Genomic DNA, 21671 nt, shown 5'->3' on the forward strand with positions numbered 1-21671 from the left:
CCACCTTAGGTAGAAAGAAGAGTTAGTCCAAAGTGAGACTTTGTCCTTCTGAAAAATCAGGTAAGGCGGTTGAGAAGAAAGTGGTTGGAGCTCTGATACTTATCTAGTTGACGTAATGGCAACTACAAAAAGTATTTTCCAGGACAAATATTTTAACTCAATTTTGGCTGATGGTTCAAAATGGAGGCTGAGTAAGGGCCTAAAGAACCAGCATAAGGTCCCATAGAGGTACAGGATCTTTTGCTTTACATAATTTAAGACAAGCCAATGAGGCACTATCTGAGCCAGTGTGATAATCCGAGATGGCAGCGAGTTGCACCTTAACTGTCAAATAACTAGCTCCTTCATTGAAGTTGGATAGTAGAAAATAGCAGGCACAGAATGGTCTCTGAGGGCATAGGAGCCAAAGGGAGGGCTACATGAACTGGAAATGAGGAACAAGTCTGGAGAATTCTGGAGGCCCTGAATTGATGGAATAGGATCCGAAATTGTTGAGAATCCATTTACTTTGTAAGAAGGGGATTGAGGATCATCTTGTCTTCCTGACAGACTTGTTGAGTCTGCTGAGATCCAATATTGGTCTCCAGTCTCCCGTCTTTTGGGGACCAAAAGAACCTTGAGTAGATTCCCCCCCCCCCCCCCCCCAAAAAAAAAAAAAAAAAAAGGGGAAATTGAGGGGAAGGGACTTTCCTCGAAAGGAATTATGTAACCCTTGGATATGATCGACTGTACCCATCTGTCTTGAGTGAGGGAATGCCAGGCTTCTGGGTACAGTGATAATCTTCCCCGACTGCCTCCAAGGAGGGACAGCCAGGCAACACCTCAGGGATGCTGAAAGGGCTTGTCAGAGAGGCTCCCTGTTTCCCTGGTTCTTGGACCCCTCTGCCTCTAGAGCGCGTCTGTTGTTGTTACCCCTCTGCCTCTAGGGGTAAACTGACCACGTGAATCCGGGGTGACTCCTTCGGATTTACGGAACCACATTTTCCCACCTTCTGTCCTTTGGGATAAGGTCTAGAAGGGGTGGAAAACGGACTCCAACAGCAGAAAGAGTCTTGCCGTCCTGCTCACACCTGGTCAAGGTTTCCTTCACCTGAGGGCCAAACAAAGCTGACCCATCAAAGGGGGAATTTGTGAAGGACGCCTTAAAGGGATCCAAAATCACATAGCCGCATCCAGGCTTGGCGTCTAAGAGCCACACCTGTACCTGCGGCTCTACTGCTCCATCCGCATAAGATATTAGCCGCATGGAGGAGTTTGCAATGGAATTGAGGGTTCCTAGCTGCGAAGCAATTTTTTCTTGAGCCCCTGCAGCTGTAGGATCCTGAACTACTTCACCCAGCTCCTTAAGGATATCCCTCTGGAGTCTGGTGAAGTGACATAGGTAATTCAGCGAACGCATAGCAAAGGTCGCTGAGGAAAACATCCGCTTACCGTACCTATCCATGGTCCTAGAGTCCTTATTAGGAGGATGGACGGGCACGGAAGGATCTGCAAGTTCCTTTTGGTGGCGCAGCCACCACCATGGCATCAGCGGGGACACCCTTAGTAAGGAATTGTTTGTCACACGGGGCAGTGATAAATTTTGAAGGCCTCCTAGGGACTGGCTCTACAGAGTCAGGAGCTGCCCACGCCTGTGCAATAACCTGCATAAGGGGTCGAAGGCGAGACACCCAGGATGTGGAGGGCGGAGATCCAAACGCCTCTAGGTATACTGACTCATCCTCAGAGGGATTGTTGGTGGGCCAGTTTCCCCTCTGTTTCAGGAGTTCTAGGATGTCTGAGAAGGAGACATCCTCAGAGAGGGATCTAGGGGATCCCTCTGACTCATCAAAGTCAGTATCCAAGTGACAGACCGGGAGTCTACATGCTTCCTCTTACAAGTCCTCTTCCTAGGAGGATCTCCCGAAACATCAGGAGAATCCTCGGAAGAGGGGGAAATTCCCAATGGGGAAACCTGAGGCGGAGGATCTCTGGGTCCTGTAGCAAGAGAAGTGGCAGAGATGTCAACAGGTACTATAGAGGGAGGAGCTACGGGAACAGACTGCTGACTGATACCAGTGGCCAGTACACTCTTCATCACCTCGAATGCTCCCCTCCCAGGCAGGTCCGAGAGAACCCGCTCCGAAGAGCTAGGAACTCCAGGGACCACCGAAAGGGAAGTCTCCGAGGCAGATGTCGGAGCCGAGCTCACCAAGGCCGAGGCTCCAAGGGGAAGAGCGGGTTCGGACAAGGGTCGAATGCTACTCACCCCTCGGAGGAGACCATGGAAGCCCGACCACGAATCCCTCTAAGGAAGGTCTCAAGAGGAGATAAGAGTAGAGGCTGAAGGAACAGAAGGGGTATCCGTCCTCCAGCCGTAGCAGTAACCATTCCCGAAGACTCCAACTCCAAGCTCTGGGGTAGAGTTGAAGGAGGAACTGTAACGGGGTGTGGACCAACAGTCTGTTGAGACGGACTATGTAACATTTGGGCCAGTACCTGTGACTTAAGTAATACTGACCACTCTCTAGGTCATGATCTGACAACCTGGAACACAGATGCAGAGTTATGGTAAGCAATATAACTATAATATCTGCTGTCTTTTTGTCCATTCCTCAGCAGATGGGGCAGAATCCCCAGTTGGAATCATCTTGTGAGGGTCCACAAGGAAGGATACTCTGGAGTACTGTGAGCCAAAATCTGATCTACTCCTAGACAATATATCCAACTTGTTACAAGCTACAAATGTATGAGTGTTGACCATGTAGCAGCTGCTCAGATTGCCAACTATATAAGTTTTAGCCCAGAAAGCGGATAAAGTGGTCATAGACCTGGTGGGATGTGTAACTTACGATGTTTTGTAATGACAGGCGCTTTGTTTTTTGTAAATAGCAAAGGCAATGGAATCAGTTAGCCATCTGAATAGAATTACTTTTTGATACTGCCAGTTGTGCCAAATTTAGCTCTAGAAAACAATACAAACAGTTGTTTTGATTTCCTTAAGTCTTTGGTTCTGTGAATGTAAAATTTGAGCTATCTAGGAACATCTAGTAAATGAAGCATATATTCTCCTTTTGTTAGAAAAATTTTGGAAAGAAATTGGTAACCTGACTGACTGCAGCTAGCTTCTGACACCACCTTAGGTAGAAAAGAAGAGTTAGTCCAAAGTGAGACTTTGTCCTTCTGAAAAATCAGGTAAGGCGGTTGAGAAGAAAGTGGTTGGAGCTCTGATACTTATCTAGTTGACGAATGGCAACTACAAAAAGTATTTTCCAGGACAAATATTTTAACTCAATTTTGGCTGATGGTTCAAAATGGAGGCTGAGTAAGGGCCTAAAGAACCAGCATAAGGTCCCATAGAGGTACAGGATCTTTTGTTTACATAATTTAAGACAAGCCAATGAGGCACTATCTGAGCCAGTGTGATAATCCGAGATGGCAGCGAGTTGCACCTTAACTGTCAAATAACTAGCTCCTTCATTGAAGTTGGATAGTAGAAAATCAAAAATAGCTGGAAAAGGCAATAGAATGGTCTCTGAAGGGCCCAAATAGGGAATTGTTTCCATTTACTTTTATAAAGTTTTCTAGTGGATGCTTTTTGGATGACATGAGAATGTGACGAACAGGAGAGGAAGTCTGGAAATTCTAGTTGTCACTGGAAATGAAGAAACAATGAGGTCAATTTGAGGGATAGAATGTCTGTGTGAGGCCACCTGAATGGATGAGACAGAAGGTCCTGATGAGGATCCAACACCCTTGGTGGGTGAAGAAGGTGAGACCATAGAAAAGGGAACCTTACTTTGTGAGGCCAGAATGGGGTATTGAGGATCACCATGCTCTTCTGGTGGTATGTTTTCCTAATAAACTTGGGGATAATAGGAGTGGGTGGAAAGGCATATAGTAGACTGGAGGGGCAACCATGCACTAGAACACCTCATGGTGACCCCCCCCCTGTTGGAGGTATCAGGTCAAAATACTTGCTGCATTTGGTATTGATGGAAGAGGCAAAAATGTTGCAGTATAGTCAACCCAAATGGTGAATGATCATGTTTGCCATTGACTGGCTGAGACATCACTCATGACAGATTAAGATGGACCTTTTTGGTTTGTCTGATAGCACGTTGTTTTTTTCCCTGGTATATGTACTGCCAAGAGAAAGCGGTTGGAAGAGATCATAAACTGCCACACTCTCATTGCCACCCTGCAAAGTGGGTATGATCTGGTTCTCTCTTTCTTGTAGACATACCAGACTACTGACATGTTGTCTGTCTGAAATGAAACCATCTCTAGAGGGAGAAAATCTTGAAATGCCTGCAACACATATAGGACTGCTCTCATTTCTAGGAAACTGATGTGCAGGTTGGTCTCTATCTGAAAGCAAAATCAAACCAAGAATGAAAATCACTTGGAACCACAGGACCCGGAAGCACGTAAACAAAGGCTTTCAAAATAAGCAGATGAAGAAATCAAACAGCTGCTAGGTCTCCAAAAAGATCCTTTAATGTAACCAGGCAAAGTAAAAATCCACAATATCTTCCAAGCGCTTTCACTCGACCACATGCGAGCTTTCTCATAAACAACATTGCTGGAAGTTCATTCACATTAAATACTTCCAGAATCATCACATGACTTCCTGTGAACCTTTCCCAACAGGAAAATCACCATATAAGGAAATTCTAAAATACATTCTTATTATCATTGTTGATAATAAGAATGTATTGTAGGAATGTTTTCATGTCTTGAGGATTCTACACTGTCATTTTTTTTCCAGTCCTGGTACCACTTCGCCTACCAGGATTGGACATTTTTTATCCTCATTCTTGTGAGCCCAGCTATCTTTTTTTAACCCACTTCTGTACATGCTATATGCTGTATAAAACATAGTCTATATATCAGTGTTGTCTTGGTGATATCTTGTAAAAAAAAACAGGGTCCACCTCATGAAGGTACTCACCAAGACTTGAGGATGAATTCAATTCCAGCAATATTAATCTTCTTTGCTTGTTGACTCATCATCTCTTCATTCAGATACCTGAAAGGCTCCTGGATGACTTGAATGAAGATGATGCATATGCTGGACAGGCAGCTCACCAAAAACAGAAGCCAGCAACTGTGAGCTGTGTAAATAATTTATTAGAAAACAAGAAATAACAGAAAGGTTTCGGCTATGGAATTGACCTAGCCTTCATCAGTGTTAGTTTGCCAAAACATCTTGTAGTCCTTATATACAATTACAGATAATTAGTCAAAAGATTTCATTGGTGAGCTCATAAATATTCATTTTCATAAATGTTTCTTTTCATAAATATTAATTTAGACCAGGCTGGAACAGTCCACCTAACTTTACAATCCATTTTTTCTCTTTGATATTCAATTTGCTGTGCCATCCAGATTTATTAGTTCTATCACCTACTATTTTGTCAATGATAGTGAAATTAAATGTTTCTGTGGTATGTTTTAAAGTGTGTTTATAAAGAGCATAGCTCAACCTTTTGCATTTAACATCACTAAGGTGTTCAGAGATGCGTAATCTGAGGGGTCTAGATGTCTGTTCTATATACAATGCATGGCAGCTACAGGAAGCCAAATATATGATCCAATCTGTACTGCAGTTTGCAAAAAACTTTATGTCAAATATAGTCCCACAATTACTACTGGAAAATTGTTTAGTCTTCAACACATGTTTACAATGGCTGCAGTGGCCACATGGCATACAGCCAACTAACTTATCTCCAGAAATGGAAGTCTGGATCATATTGTGATGTATTGATTCATGATGATGTTTGTAATGATTAAAGTAAGATCCAAGATGCTTCCCTTTTCTGAATGAGAACTTGCAGGTGTCAGATAAATGTTGTGACAAAACATTGTCAGCTAAAAGAATGTCCCAATGTTGTCTGATGGCATCAATGACTCTGTTGGTGTTCCTACCATATGTAGTGATAAACCGTAAGGTGTTATTTTTGTGTTGCGATTTATGTTTGTATTTGAGAAGGTCCTCTCTATCTAAATTGGCAGCATGATTGCTTGCCGTGTGTACATAGCCCATGCTGCAAACTCTTTCCTGAAACCTATCAGCGAAATCTTTACGAAAAAAGTCAAAGGTATGTTCGTCTGAACAAATACGTCTCATTCTGGTGAATTGAGACTTGGGAATGGTTTTGGTAATATGGGCTGGATGCGTGAAGTAAGGTGTTATATTCTGGGTATTTTCGAAATACTTCAGTACGAAGAGTGTTGTCATCATTCCTGCTGATCAATACATCCAAATATGTGATTTTGCATGAATGATAGTTGACAGTAAATTGTAAACCCCACTTGTTATCATTGAGATACTTCACAAATTCCATCAGGTCTTCAACATCAGACCTCCACACCATCCAGCAATCATCCAGGTATCTACGCCATATATCAATTTCCCCCAAGTAAATGTTGTGTGTAACATTTTCATAGACAATTTGTTCTTCTATGTAGGCCATATATAGATCTGCATATATGGGAGCAAACAATGCACCCATTGCAGTGCCCCGTATTTGGAGATAACATTGTTGACCATAGAAGAAAACATTCTTGGTGAGAACGTGTTCAGTTAAACAAATGAGGAAAGTGTTCAAGCCGGGTTTGTATAACTCAGATTTTTGTAACCTGTATTCAACGGCATCAAGCCCTGCCCAGTGTGGTATAGTTGTATATAATGCACAGACATCTAATGTACATAGCAACCAATGATCCTCAATTTGCATTTCATTTATAATCCCTAAGAATTCTGTAGTGTCCTGAATTCTGGATCTTACCCATCTCAATAATGGTTTTAGATGTTGGGTTAAAAATTCTGACAATGGTTCAGTCAAAGAACCACTGCCTGCCACTACTGGTCGACCATGTGGATTCTGAGGGTCTTTATAAATCTTTGGTAAGAAATAAATGTATTGACTATTCAGATCTGACAATGTGAAATGATTTTTAGTGTTTTGTGTGATGATGCCATTATCTACTGCTGAATCCAAAAATTCTTCAATTTGATGTTTAAACATAGGTGATGGATCAAGAGGCATTTTGGTGTAGTATCTGGCATCATCCAATTGTCTCAGAGCCTCAGCATCATATTGTGCCCAGTTCATAACTACCGCAGCACCACCTTTGTCAGCAGAAATGATTACCAAATTCTTGTTGTTGTAAAGTTCCTGTAAAGTTAGCATATCAGACTTTGAGAGATTATTAGACCTGGGGTGAGTCATACTAGATATAAAGTATAAATCTTTGAGAACACTGTTTTGGAAAAGACTCACACAAGGATGCATTGGTGGGACAAAGGTGGATTTGTGGTATTTAAATGTATCAACAGTTGAACCATCAGCGGTATTATCATGGAAATACAATTTAAGATTGAGCAGTCTACAAAATGCTATCACATCCTGTGCAAATGTATCTTCTGGAACAAAAAAACCCGGCATAAAAAAAAAAAAACTTTATTTAATAGAGTTGTTTGTGAGTCAGATAATGTTACATCAGAAATGTTTAATACATTTGTACTAGGACCAATATTTATTTGTTCGTTAAAAGTTCCATCAAACCCTCCAAACTTTTTATTTTTCCGATGTTTTCTGCCTCCCCTCTTGTAAGGCCTAAAGGAACCAAACTGTTGTTACGTTTATGAGTGGTAGAGTCTGGGGTCTGCTGTGTGTCCAAATCTGTACCAGAAGAAGAATCTCCCCCAGATGAATCCATATATGTACTACGTTTTCTAAGAATGGACTTGGGATGTTTCCGTTTGGGGGTGGTATTGGTTTTGTTATAGCTTCCTCCAAACCTAACATGTCTGGTGTGTTGAAAAGGATGACCTTTGTCATAATCAGTTTGATCTCTTTGAAATTTTTTGAGTTTCCTATCTTTGAGCTGTTGTTCAACGGCTAATAAATCCAAACTAAGTTTAGTCAATTGGGTAGAATAAAAAGGTTGAGCCATATACTGATTACTTTCGTCACATAATTTACTGACATTAGTAATTTCCCTATCAATGATTCGCTCATAGTATCTAGATAATGTTTCCACAAATCTCATAGAACAATTTTTTTGTATTGTCGACCATTCACTGGTTAGTTGCTCATCCAATTAAGTGACTAATGGCTGAATTTTGACTCTGAGCCCTCTGGGGGTTATCCCTTTGGCCACGTACACTTTAAATAATTTGAGGTGCCATACATTAGATCTTAGCATTTTCATGTTTCTATTAAGTTGTTGAAATAGCCTGTCACAATGGGTTCATGGGTTTTCAATAATATTTGTACTATTGTCATTATGCCGTTCCCCAATCCCAAAAATACCCAAATCTTTCTTATCAGAATCAAGCCCAGCCAGGATCCGATAAATATCCATTATATTAGACTGGTAATGGATGAAAAAAGAAATAGTATAAGAAAAAATATAAGAAAACAGAGTCAACTGCAGCTAAAGAACAACGTAAGGTATAAAACCTTAACAAATTTTTGAAAAGAAGGATATCACCCAAAGTCCAACATGTATGCAAGCCAAAAACAGACTTAAATTGTAAGGAATATATATATATAAAATGTAGATGCAGTACCACGTCCTAATAACAAACAAATCCAATCTAAGATCTGGGCAATAGTGGCTACTGTAAAGAACAAGTTATTAACTCGATCACCAAATTGACAAAACAAAAGTTTTGATCAATATGAAATCCTGGTGTCTCAGTATCTAAATACACCCAAACTAAAGTTCAAATGGATGAACATCCTCTCTGGCCTTAACTGTGATGTATAAATATATGAGACCCTTCAAATAGGTGAATTAAAGAACTGTGCCACGTCCAGATCCACTTGTGACTGAATACTAAATCCTGGACAATAATTGTCCCTGCGTATCAATTAAATGTCAACTGCTATTGGCAAATAGCAATAAGCTTTTGAAAGATATATAAAGCCAAAATTAGGCCTGATGAAAACATGTGTAAATGGGTGGTAAATATACTGATTAATAATCATGAAATAATATTCAGAAACTACAGCTGAATCTGTCAACAAAGCCCAATATATCTAGATTGAAAATAGGGTCTTCATATGTTTTGATGTTTAACTATATACCACCAAAAGGCAGGGTAAAAAAGAAAGAAGAAGGGGGGGGAAGGTTAGTAAAACCTGTTGTATGTCCCCCTGATGGTAAAGCCAACTCCTAAATAAAGGTGAGCTTAATGCAATGTATTTTATATAAGAAATCAAAACTAGTGCTGTAGTAATATTTATGTGATATGAAAAGGTCCTGGGATGAGTTCAAAAGCTGAGATGTGATACTCATTTAGGAGTCCCAATACACACGGTAACAAGTTCCAAAAATATACAAGTTAAACAATCTTGAACTGTTAACAATATTACTTGTTAGATACACATTGCTATACAGTGGTTACCAATATAACCCATCTGAAAATAACCGACATATGACAAAGTTAATATCCAAAAGTATTACTCGATGTTTAGTGAAGAATTATTAATGTTAAGCAAAAAAACATTTTCAATTCCCAGACAGTCCAATAAATAACCTTAATGGTATCACTGAAAAGAATGTCCAAAAAAAATCATAACTATGTTGCAGGCCCGTTGGAAAATGGCACCTAAATATATCATAAACAGTGAAACAAAAATGGCTCCACAGTTGATGTAAAAACAACCTTTGCCATAAGTAGTTGTAAGATATCCAATAGTCCAGATGAACTCATTACAGCTGTATCAACAAAATTGCACATTAATATTGTACATAGCCGTTATTGTCCAATTTGAGTTGCAAAAAAAGTCACTACACCTTTATGTTCTATGAATAAGAAAATTCTACTCAAGCATGCTCTCACGTAACACAGCTTGTTGTATAGTCGAGCCACAGGAAGCTCATCAAGACATGTCTTACAGGAATGGAGAGTGAAGCCTTGAGGAGAATGGTACAGGAGAGCACCTTGGAGGTTTAGATTTTGACTTGGTCAGGTCTAAACAAGGGGACGGATCCAACAATTTTGACTTTGTTTTAGTTGGAGTTGAGCTTTTAGAGACTGTTGGAGCCAAAAATGTAGATACCTTCTCGGGCGAAGCAGAGCCCAAAGAGATCAAGGGAGGACAGCGGTCAAAGGAGAGCAATCTTGATTCTTTAGATTTCTCTGCTGAATCTCCTCAAGATATTAACAGGATGATGGTGCTCTGGAGTCCGAACATGCAAAAAATGGTAGAAGACCCTTTAAAATCAGCTTATTCGTCCTTTCAGCCAAAGCTCTATTATTAAAGCTTGCACAGCTATATCATAAAATTTCAAGATGTTCTGGAGCTAAGCAACACACATGAGTGACTATCCAAATTTGGGATCTCATGCCTGCAAGATGACCATTTCCATTTCTTGAACTCGGTGGGTTTCTCCGACAACATTATACTAACAACTACCACAATAATAAACTGAGTATTCAGATCTTGTTTGCCGCTTCAGCGATAAAATGTGGTCACCAGTAACTGTAGCAAGTTGATTGATCTTAGTACTAAGTAATAATCTTAGAACTTAGTAATAATCTGTACTTATACCCAACAAAAGAAGAAAGCAGAGGAGAAAGGAAGAAATATACCAGTGAAGATAATGCAAAAATACCCGCAGGGTTCCAAAAAAAAAAATTAGCAATACCAGCAATGGTAAATAAATACCTCAAGGTAAGTAACAGAGTGAAAGTTTAAGGCCCAAACACTGGGCCTAAAGATTTGGGGAATTTAGATAAAAGTATGTATCTTTTTGTTTGTCAAAAAGCCTTAAATGGTGAAAAAGAAGTGTACTTATCACTAAGATCAATCAACTTGCTACAGTTACTGGTGACCACATTTTATCGCTGAAGCGGCAAACAAGATCTGAAGTAAGTCACAGTACTTAAGTGATTATGGGTAAAGGGAAAAGCTCAAGCAATGGAGCTCAAAGTCTGCCAAGTGGCTGAGGATGGATCTTAGGGTTGGATCAGAGACCAATCAGTTGAGGAATGGATGAAAAAGCCATCATCATATCTGAATTTGACTCAAGCTGATAATATCAAAGGCTCTTACTTCTGCTTCTTTTTTCACACTGGGAAAGCTGCAATTAAGCTGTTGACCACTGTGCTGCCATCTTGGAAGTCCTAAATAAGAAGTTATGTACTCACCATAACGTTCCATCTGTACTGTTGATTTTTCATCTCTCCTCACATATGGGGTCTGGATCCAATACATCGGATCTGACTTGGTCATTAGCAAGCAAGCTCTTGGATACCTCTCCTTACCCACAATGCATCTCTCCCCATTACTTGAGATCTTATTTGCTATAATTACATGCATAGAGAAAAGGGGAATTTCAGTATTTAACACAGCAGAAGATCTTAAAAGAGACAATTTCTGGAACAATAAGGAAAACCAACCTAATCCTTTAGAATCTCTTCCTGTTCAATGAAGAAACCTGTGGAAGGGGAATGGAGGGAGGGGATGTGAGGAGAGATGAAAAATTGACAATACAGATGGAACGGTTATGGTGAGTACATAACTTCTTAAACTGATAGTGTCAATTTTTCATCTCATCCTCACATATGGGACCAAGTCCCCAGCTACCTTTACCCCAGGTGGACTCAAGGGAGAATATTCTTCAGAACCATCACACCACAGGAAGCCCCTCCCCTGAAGACTAAATCTAATTTGTAATGAGTAATAAAAGTATGATGGCTTGCCAAAGTGGCTGCTGCACAAATATCATCCAAGAAGAAATTCATCTGAAAGACTGCAGATGTGGCCATCGCCCTGGTATAATGAGCCTGAATAGACTTGTCAGGTTTCATACTTTTTGAGGTGTAAATAAAGGAAAAACAACTGAAAGCCATTTTGATAAAGTAACTTTGGAAACTGGTAGGGCTTTTCTATGGCCTGCAAATGCAATAAACAATTGGTTTGCTTTCCCAACTCTTTAGTTCTATATAAATCGAAACGTAACTTCCTATGAACATCTAACAAATGTAGTACATATTCACTCATCTATAAAATTAGGGAAAAAAACAGGCAAATGTACAGTCTGATTAATATTTGTTTGAGAAACAACTCTGGGCAAGAAAGAGGGGTTGGTATGCAAACAGACTCTGTCTTTATGAAAAACCAAATACGGGGGCTGGGAATATAGTGCCTGAATTTCTGATATCCGTCTCGCTGATGTGACAGCCACCAAAAAGATAGTTTTCCATGAAAATAAGTTATTAACACAAGATGCTGCAGGTTTGCAGGGTGGCTGAACAATCAGATGTAGAACCAGATTTAGATCCCAAAGGGGAGAAGGATCCTTGTGGGGAGGTTTTAACATCACGGTCCCTTTTAAGAAGGGTTTGCAAAGTTTGTGGAAAATTAAATATAAGTTGTCTATCCCAATGTGAAAATCTGAAATGGCTGCTAACTGTACCTTAATAGTAGATGCCGCTGCTCCGTTTTTGAAAAGGTGGGCTAGAAATTCCAGAATTAAGTGAATGGCAGCCGTGATGGGATCCATATTGTGTTGCTGTGCTCAGATTACAAACATCTTCTATTTACTCCTATATAGTTTCTGAGTGGGTGACTTATGGGAGGATATCAGAATATGACGGGACTAGGAAGGAGAGCATAGGCTGTCTGGCAATTAACAGAACTGAAGGAACCAAGCTGTCAGCTTGAGATTGTGAAGGTTGAGATGAAGCATTCCTGTTGAATGTGACAACAAATCTGGAAAGGGTTACAGATTCCAGGGCTCCTTCTGTATATGAGGCCAGAGGAAAGGAAACCAATAAATAAATTAAATAAATAAATTATCGAGGCCAATACGAAGCAATGAGGATTACTGTTCTCTTCAACTTGTTGGCTTTTTGAAGGAATTTGGGAATCAACGGAATCGGGGGAAAGACATACAGTAATCCAGGAGGCCAATCATGTATTAGAGTATCCCTCAGGGACTGTCCTGGTGGGGGAATTATGGTAAAGTAGCTGCTACATTTCGTGTTTAGGGGAGAGGCAAAGAGATCACAGCAAGGCTGACCCCATGTGCGGAAAATGTTTTCCACTATGTTCTGGTTGAGGGATAAGAATGGCTCTGCTCAACTTGTCCACTATGATATTGGACCTTCCCTGAATATGCGTTGCTATCAGAAAGTGGTTGGATGAGATCACCCACTGCCACACTCTGAGTGCTTCTCCACACGAAGAGTATGATCTGGTTCCTCCTTGCTTGTTTATGTACCATACTACCGAAATGTTGTCTGACCAAATCGCTGCCGTCCCTACAGGAAGGGCAGTCTGAAATGCCTGCAATGCTAAAAGCAATGCCCTCATCTCCAGGATGTTTTTGGGGAGCTTGGCCTCGTCTGTGGACCAGGTACCTTGGACAGTCTTCTCCAGATAATGCTCCCCACCCCATCTGAGTCAACCTTGTGTCACCTGTTCTGAACGAATCCACCACGAGAGATCATTTTTGCATATGTCATTATGAGAATCTGATGAGACATTGGTTGATGAATAATTGACCACTGAGAAGCCAGAAGCCATTGCAGAATTTGCATATGATACCTGGTTAGTGGTACCAACACAATCAATGCAGCCATAAATCCTAAGGCCTGTAGAAATGATGGGCAGCTGCCTTCTTGTTTCTGATTAGACTTGAAGTTTGCCTTCTGATTGTTAAAACCCTGGAAGGAGGACGTTTTGCAGTCATCTGATTGGTGTCTAGCAGTGCTCCTATGAACTCTAGCATTTGAGTGATTTCCAGATGAGCTCTGAACGAACAAGCAGATGCCTGGTTGGGGTGGAAATGAGCCAGTTGTCTAAGTAAGGAAACACCAGGAATCCTTGCCTTTTCAGGTGAGCCTCAACTACTGCCATGCATTTGAACACTCTGGGGGTGGTAGTTAGACCAAAGGGCAGTGCTCTGAGCTGGTAATGACTGGCTCCCAGCCAGAAGGGTAGAAATCCTCTGGAGCATCTATTTCTATATGGTAGTATGCATCCTGAAGATCTACAGAGCACATCCAATCATCCTGTTCCAGAAAATGAAGTATGGACTGTACTGTGACCATTCGGAACTTGCATCATTGAACTGACTTGTTCAATTTGCTGAGATCCAAGATTGGTCTCTAGTCCACTGTTTTCTTTGGAACCAAAAAGAGCCCTGAGTAAGTTCTGAACCCTCCTCTGATCACAGCTGACCTCTTGGATGACTTTTTTTTTCTAGCAGTTTTTGAATTTGAGTGACTGCTTGATCCCTTTGACTGGGTGGAACATCTGGGATTTTTTGTTGAGAGGGGGTTGTTGAGAAAACGGGAATTTGGTAACCCCTGGATATTATCCTCTGTACCCACACATCGGAAGTTATATTTTGCCAGGGGCTCCAGTGCAGGGATTGTCGACCCCAGATTGCCTCCAGAGGTGGACAATCAGGCCTCCTTTCTGGAGTGCTGAAAAGGCTTCCCGAAGAAAGAGTCCCAAGAACATTGGTTTTGCGGACCTCCTCAGCAGCGAGGGTGACGTCTTCCATTATTATTTCCCCCTCTGCCTCTCGGGAAAATTTTCCACATGCATCTTGGTAGGACCCCTGAGACTTCTCGAACTACATTTTTTCGTCGCCTCTCTGATCCTTGGGATAAGGTCTCTGAGGAGCCCAAAAATGTATGCCCACAGCAGAAAGGGTCTTAACTTCCCTCTCATACCTGGACAATGTATCTTTGACTTTGGGACCAAAAAGAGATATGCATGCCATCAAATGAAGCATTGATGAATGAAGACTTAAAAGATTACATAAAATTGCAAAGGCACATCCAGGCATGCCTCCTCATAGAGATGCCGGAACCTGCCACTCTGCCCATTCCTTCGCTGCATGAGCAATAAGCCTCATGGAAAAGTTAGTTACTGAATGCAGGCTAGCTAACTGGGAAACTACTTTCTCTTTAGCTCCCTCATCTACTGATCCTTCAAGTGTATCTGAGAGCTCCATAATAAGATCCCTTTGGAACCTGGTGAAATGTGAAAGGTAATTCAGCGACCACAAGACAAAGGTTGCTGATGAGAAGGCATGCTTCCCACATCTATCTGTCATCCTAGAATCTTTATTAGGAGGGTGGATAGTTGAACTCTCCTCGAAGAGCTCCTTCTTGGTCGCTGGTGCCACGACCATGGCAACTACTGCAACCCCTTTTGTCCAGAAGGCATTATCTGAGGGCAGTTATACTTTATTTGGTCTCTGGGGAACAGGCTCAGTGGAGTCTGGGTCTCCACACCCACCTTGAGATCAAACCTATGAGCTCATCAGTGGGTGGAGTCACCCAGGAGGTAGATGGGTGGTAACCAAAGGCAGTCAGGTACACCAACTCTTCAGGTGAAGGACTACTGGACTGCCAGACACCCCTCTGTTTCAGAATCTCCCAAAGGAAACTTCCTCGGGGTAACTGTGGGGATCCCTCACCCACAAAGAGATCAGTGTCTTCCGTGGCTGACTCCTCCATGGAGTCCAAATGCTTCCACTTGCATAATCTCTTCCTAGGGACCTCCTTAGTGGGGTAATCTGCAGGTATCGGAAGAATTGGGGTAGCCAGATGGGTATACTGGAACCTGTACTCCCGCTGTCCCTGTGGAACTTAGTGATGAGAAGAGGAATGTAGGAATCCTATTGGGATAGCAGATCCATGGGGCAGGTGACTTTTTAGTTACAGGGCAGCTATGGCCCTCTCCAAGGCCCTAAAGGCTGACTGCTCCTGAACAGATGACAACTCCAGCTCCAGCAAGCCATGCTTCCTGGATGGGGTCCCCTACAGTCCAGAAGACAGTTCACCAGGGGTTGAAGCTGGAGCCGAGTTCACCTTTGCTAAAACCCAGAGGCACATCAACTGCTCTGAAGACCTGGGAGTCAAGCACACTCGAGGCTCACGAGGCTCACTACAGCTCTGGAACTCACCGGCTCCGAAAAGACAGATGAACTCTGATCAAAAGTCTGATCCAAAGAAGAGGACATCTTCGGATCAGAGCTGAAAGGCATAGAGTGTATCGGATCTGACAGCGCCAAAGGTTGCTCTGAAGTCAGAGAAAAAGGGGGAATGGGAGGTTTAGACATACCTGGCATGGTAAGGGTCGAGGGGGACTTAGTGATGCCCTGTGTCCACAAAAATCTTCTGTACTACCCGTTTCACATCTTCTTTAGTAAGGCTCCTGGTCAAACGGGAGGAGGAGGCAGATGGGGACCTTGGTCTTGATGAAAAGGAGACAGCACCCTCGATGGAACAGGATCATATGTGGGATGGTACTGTGTCTTCGGTTAAGTCAAAATAGGCTTAAAAGAACTAGCTGTTGGATCCGACATCAATGGATCCAATCCATCCTTACTAGACAGGATCAGAGCTGAAGATGCCAGATCCAACAGAGTAGAGATCGGTACAGAAGGCTCAGAATGGACCATTGACTCCACAGACCTGGGAGATTTCAGCACTTTCAGTTTCAGCTCTGAAATATCTGTCGGGGCCGAGGAAGGTCTCTTTTTTTCCTTTGTCCGAAGATCTAGAGGACACGGATGAAGTTGGGCTTGAATTAACCAATTTTGTTTGAGAGGCTGAACCAGATTTACCTTTACCTCCAGAAATAGCCTCAACAAAAGCGGAAAGCAACATACCCTTTAAAATGAGCTTATTATTCCTTTCTACTAAAGCTTGATGATTAAAGGATTGGCATATCGCACGACTGTCTTGCAAGTGAAGGGGGCAAGGCAATACATGAAGAGAGAATGTGTGTCGCTAACTGGAATTTTATGCCTCATTTCGTGCATTTCTTGAAACCAGATGGTTTCTCCTGTTTCTCTGCCATGACAGAAAGAAGGGACAGGCAGAGAATCCACTCATACAAACACACTCAGAGAAATAAAGTGAGAGAGAAAAGAGAAATCTAGGAGAGAGCTACTAACAATAGTAGCCCAAGAAGTACATAGTAGCCCAAGAAGTACCTAAAAAGGGAGACATAGAAAGGATTAATTACACTAAAAATGTAAGAAAATGGAGATTATGAAAGGAAAAATTTATAATTATATGACCTGACACCAAGAGATAGCTGACCACACCACATCTTCGCAAAGTGGCAAACGAGATCTGAGGTAATAGGGAGACGTGCACTGTGGGTAAGGGGAGGTATCCAAGAGCTTTTTGGTTGCCACAGCTTGTTAATGGCTGAGGTGGATCTGATGGATCGGATCCAGAACCCATATGATGAAATGAAAAATTGATAATATCAATACATTTTTTTTCAGTTTCTTAGTGGTGTCTTCTATGAAAGACTCAGTCACTAGTTGGTTTTATAGTCAATGTATGTTTCATGTACAATACATATGCTGTCAGGAGTTGTATTTTTTCATCTTAATGACGGAGTACAATTGAAAAGCTTGTTGTGCTTTACTGCATAAAAATTTAAATGTTGCTACAGAGAAGATTCTTCTCTTTTGTATAAGATTTAATATCCCCCCCACTGAAGCTTGCACCCTTTAACTGTAAATATGAAATGCTGTCACTTGATGTGATGCAGACTGAGACGCTACAGAAACATAGGCATAAGTAAGTAATTGAACCATAAAATGTATTTATGTGACACAGCTCTATATAAACTTAGTATCTTCTATAAACTGATCTGTAATGTCATCCAAGGTGGAAGTACAGTGACAGCAACATCCCTACACTGGTCCTACCCACTGCTGTGAACATTTGGAAATAAAACCTGTTTAGTATACGAAATTTGATATACATCCTGCCAGTATCAGTGAATCTTGATGATTAAAGGATTGGCATACCAAGAAGCGGTTGGTAGCTACAGCCCATTCCCACACTCTCATGGCCTCTCTGCAAAGGGGTGATCTGGTCCCTCCTTGTTTGTTCAGATACCAGACCACCGACATGTTGTCTGTGTGGATGGCGATGATGCCCTGAGGAAGAAACTTGTGTAAGGCCTGTAGGGATAGAAGTACAGCCTCATCTCCAACACGTTGATGTGGAGAAGAGCTTGCCTGAAGCCAGGAGCCCTGAACTAGCCTGCCCAGACAATGCCCCCCACCCTATCTGGGAGGCATCTGTCGTCAGGGTAACCACTGGAGAGGGAAAACAAAGGGGCTTCCTTGATTCAAATTGGATGTCTGAAGCCACCAGCTAAGGTCCCGCTTGCATATTTCCGTAATCATGATGTGATGATTGAGGGAAGATCCTGAAAGGACCATTGAGTTGACAATAGCCACTGAAGAATCCTCATGTGCAATCTTGCCAGAGGAACTAAAAGAACCGTGGCAGACATTGAGCCTAAAACTTGTAGAACCATCCTGGCTGGGGCTTTGGATCTCGTGATCAGAGCTTGAACTTGGCCCTGTAAAGTTTGGATCCTTTCGGCAGGAAGAAAGACGCCAAGATCAATCTTGAGTCTATCTCTGCTCCTATGAACCTTATGCATTGAGAGGGCAGCAAGACAGACTTTGACCAATTGAATGTAATCCCCAGGGTAATACCCAGGGAGATGGTGGCTTTGAGGTTGTCCATTAGTAGATGCCTGGTGGTGGCAGTCAGGAGCCAGTCGTCCAGATAGGGAAACACTTGGAATCCAAGACTTCTCAGGTGAGCCGTCACTACTGCCAAACACTTGGTGAACACCCTGGGGGCTGTGGTGAGACCAAAGGGCAGAGCGCAAAATTGGTAATGACTGACTCCCAGGCTGAAGCGCAGATACCTCCTGGACGCCTGATGTATCGGTATGTGATAATAGGCGCCCTTGAGGTCTATGGAGCACATCCAAACATCCTTCTCCAACAATGGGAGAATGGATTGTAACGTGACCATTCGAATTTGGATTTCGTGGACGGATTGGTTCAGTCTGCTGAGATCCAATATTGGTCTCAGGTCCCCTGTCTTTTGGCACTAAAAAGAACCTGGAGTAATTTCCTGATCCGATCTGGTCTGTGGGGACCGTTGATGACTCCTTTTCTAGCAGCTTTAAAGCTTCCTGCTGCCATTTCCTTTGACTGGGTGGTGGGTCCGGATTCTTTTTGGACGGTGGGGGCAGTATGTGAATGGGATGGTGTAACCTCCGGCAATGATCCGAAGCACCCATCTGTCCTGAGTGATTGACTCCCAGGCTTTTAGGGTGCTTGGCAACGACACCGACTGGCTCGAGCAGCACAGCCGGGCAATCCCTCATGACGTGTGGGAGGCTGAAGAGCCACGAAAGGACTCGCGTCTCCAGAATTGCGGGGCCTCTGCCGCCTCTGGGACGGGCGTCTCCCTGAAAAATTTCCCGCCCTCTGCCTCTGGAAGGGAATCTTCCTGCTGTTGGGAGAAAACTTACTTAGATTTATGAACCACATTTTCCTCCTTAGCCTTGGGGTAAGGCCGAAAGGGAGTGGAATAACGGGCACCTACGGCAGATAAAGTTTTTCCCTCTTGCTCACAGCGGTAAGGGTGTCTTTAACCTTGGGTCCAAACAAGGAGGACCCATCAAAGGGAGCGGCGAAGGAAGACTTGAAGGCCTCCGAACTGACAAGCGGAGCCAGGCTTGTCTCCGTGAGAGCCACGCCTGTGCCTGTCGCTCTACCGCCCCTTCGCCGCATAGGAAATGAGCCTCATGGACGAGTTAGAAATTGACGTAAGGATAGCTAACTGAGAGCTAACCGACTGGGCTAGCTGCTCAGGTAGGTTACCCGAGAGGGAATCTGAAAACTCCTTGACCAGATCCCTCTGAAGCCTGGTAAAATGTGCCAAATAATTCAGAGACCTTAAAGTAAAGGCCGCTGAAGTCAGGGTGCGCTCCCCGTACCTGTCCATACTCCTAGACTCCTTATTAGGAGGATGGACGGACGTTGAAGCCTCTGCCACGTCCTGTTGTGTAGCAGATGCCACCACCATGGCATCTACAGCCACGCCTTTAGTGAGGAACTCCTTCTCGGGGAGCAGACAAAATTTATTTGGACGAGAAGGACTGGTTCCACGGTATCTGGATGTTCCCACGCCCTTTGACAAACTAAATCCAGAAGCCCGTCGAAGGGCGGAGACACCCAGGAGGCGGAGGGCTGAGCCCCAAAGGCCTTGAGGAGCACTGACTCATCAGCAGAGGGGGTTTGGATATCCAGCCTCGTTGTTTGAGGATCTCCAAGATGTCTGCAAATGAGACATCATCCGAGGACGACTTCGGGGACCCTCTGCATCATCAAGATCAGTGTCTGATGTAATAGACTCGGGGAGTCCACGTGCTTCCTCTTGCACGATCTCTTCCTTGGGGTTCCTCCGAAGACAACTCCAAGAACCCTCAGGAGGAGGGGAACCCCAATGGGGTAACCTCAGGCCCCGGGCTCCGCTGACTACGGACAGGGAACTGCCAAAGACCCAGTCTCCACGCCCAGGAAGGTGCTGGTAAAGCCGAGAGATGGCCGAAGAGGACTTGGCCAAGGCACTCCTCATGGCTCTGAAAGCCGGACCCCAGAATCCTGGGAGTGTCCGTCCCCAGAGCCGCGGATAGCCGACGGAAGTCCCAGTCAGCACCCAGGGGAGGCTCGGAACCGAAAGCATAGGTCCCAAACATCACCCCGGTCCAGCCAAAGAAGTCCAGACCAAACTCGACCCGAAGGCCTGGTTGGAGTAAGGGTCGGAGCCGACCCTAAGATCTCCACCGGCTCCAACAGGCACCTGTTCACGGAGCCGAAGCAGTCGGAGGAGGAATGGCAATGGGGTGGGTTAGGGTCATCGGCTCAAGCCAACTGGGTCGGAACCGAAACAAATTTTTGGAAGACTGGGGACTGGAACAGTCTTTGGAGCACCCTGTCTATATCAGAATCTGACATCCTCAAGACCGAGAGGAAACAGAACGGGTTCGAGACGGCCTCTCCAACGCCCCAAAGGACTAGGGGACCGCCCGAGGTGACTCGGCGACTATCGGCGCCAAGGAATACACACACCAGATTCCATCGGGTGCCGAGGTGGACTTCGCCGAGGAGGAAGTGTCTGAGCGGGCGACCCTTGTCGCTCCGAGACCAGTGGAGCCGACGGTGACCCGCCTTCGATGCCCCAGCCATCGGCCCGGCCAGAGGAGTCGATACTGGTGGCATCGAGGCAGACCGTTCACCTCGCCCAAGTCCTTGGAGCCAAGGAGAGGCCTGCCTATGTCTCTTAGGGGTCGGATCCGACGGACTGGTCGGAACCGACGCCCTTTTCTTTTTAGCCGGAGAAGGAGAGAATGCCAAGGCTTCTTCAAAAGAAGGTTTAATTAACCCCTTAAGAATCAATTTATTTTTCCTCTCCTGGAGGACCCTTGAGGAAAAAGCTGACATACGCTGCATGACTCCTGTAAGTGTTTTGCACCCAACTATACACACAGAGCGAGTGATCGTCTGTGATGGACATTTTGAAACTACATTTTGTACATTTTTTAAAGCCCGAAGGCCTAGGATTCTGAGACATTATGTAAGACAATTTCAGTAATCTTTAACAGGAAAATACAATTACTGACTTACTGATGACACCACTTAAATATAGGCTTACAGTTATCGCTTAAAAAGCACAAATGACAGGGAACTTTGAAAACCCTGTAAGGTTTTAGGAGGGTTGACTGACCGGGAAGGCCCTAGATGGAGGGGCCTAAACCAAACTCAACCCAATCACACAACAAACCTCTTCAACAAATCCAAAC

At 43.5% G+C, this 21671-nt stretch overlaps 1 protein-coding gene across 4 annotated transcripts in view; it reads right to left on the reverse strand.

The window, feature by feature from the left end:
• The window catches only part of LOC122788049 (proto-oncogene c-Rel-like), a 2508512-nt gene that overhangs the window by 231978 nt on the left and 2254863 nt on the right, over positions 1 to 21671 (reverse strand). Inside the window, exon 10 of one of the 4 annotated variants that reach the window (XM_044054981.1) lies at positions 4934 to 5096. The exons of 2 other annotated variants lie outside the window; for them this stretch is intronic. In XM_044054981.1, the coding sequence (XP_043910916.1) occupies positions 4934 to 5096 (163 nt within the window). Of the gene's footprint in view, positions 1 to 4933; positions 5097 to 21671 lie in introns of those variants that run through there. One more of the 4 variants, XM_044054994.1, reaches the window with a different exon arrangement.

This window comes from Protopterus annectens, chromosome 1.part2 (assembly GCF_019279795.1).
Source record: "Protopterus annectens isolate FY-2018-M chromosome 1.part2, PAN1.0, whole genome shotgun sequence".
In the NCBI taxonomy this organism is placed as follows: Eukaryota; Metazoa; Chordata; order Ceratodontiformes; family Protopteridae; genus Protopterus; species Protopterus annectens.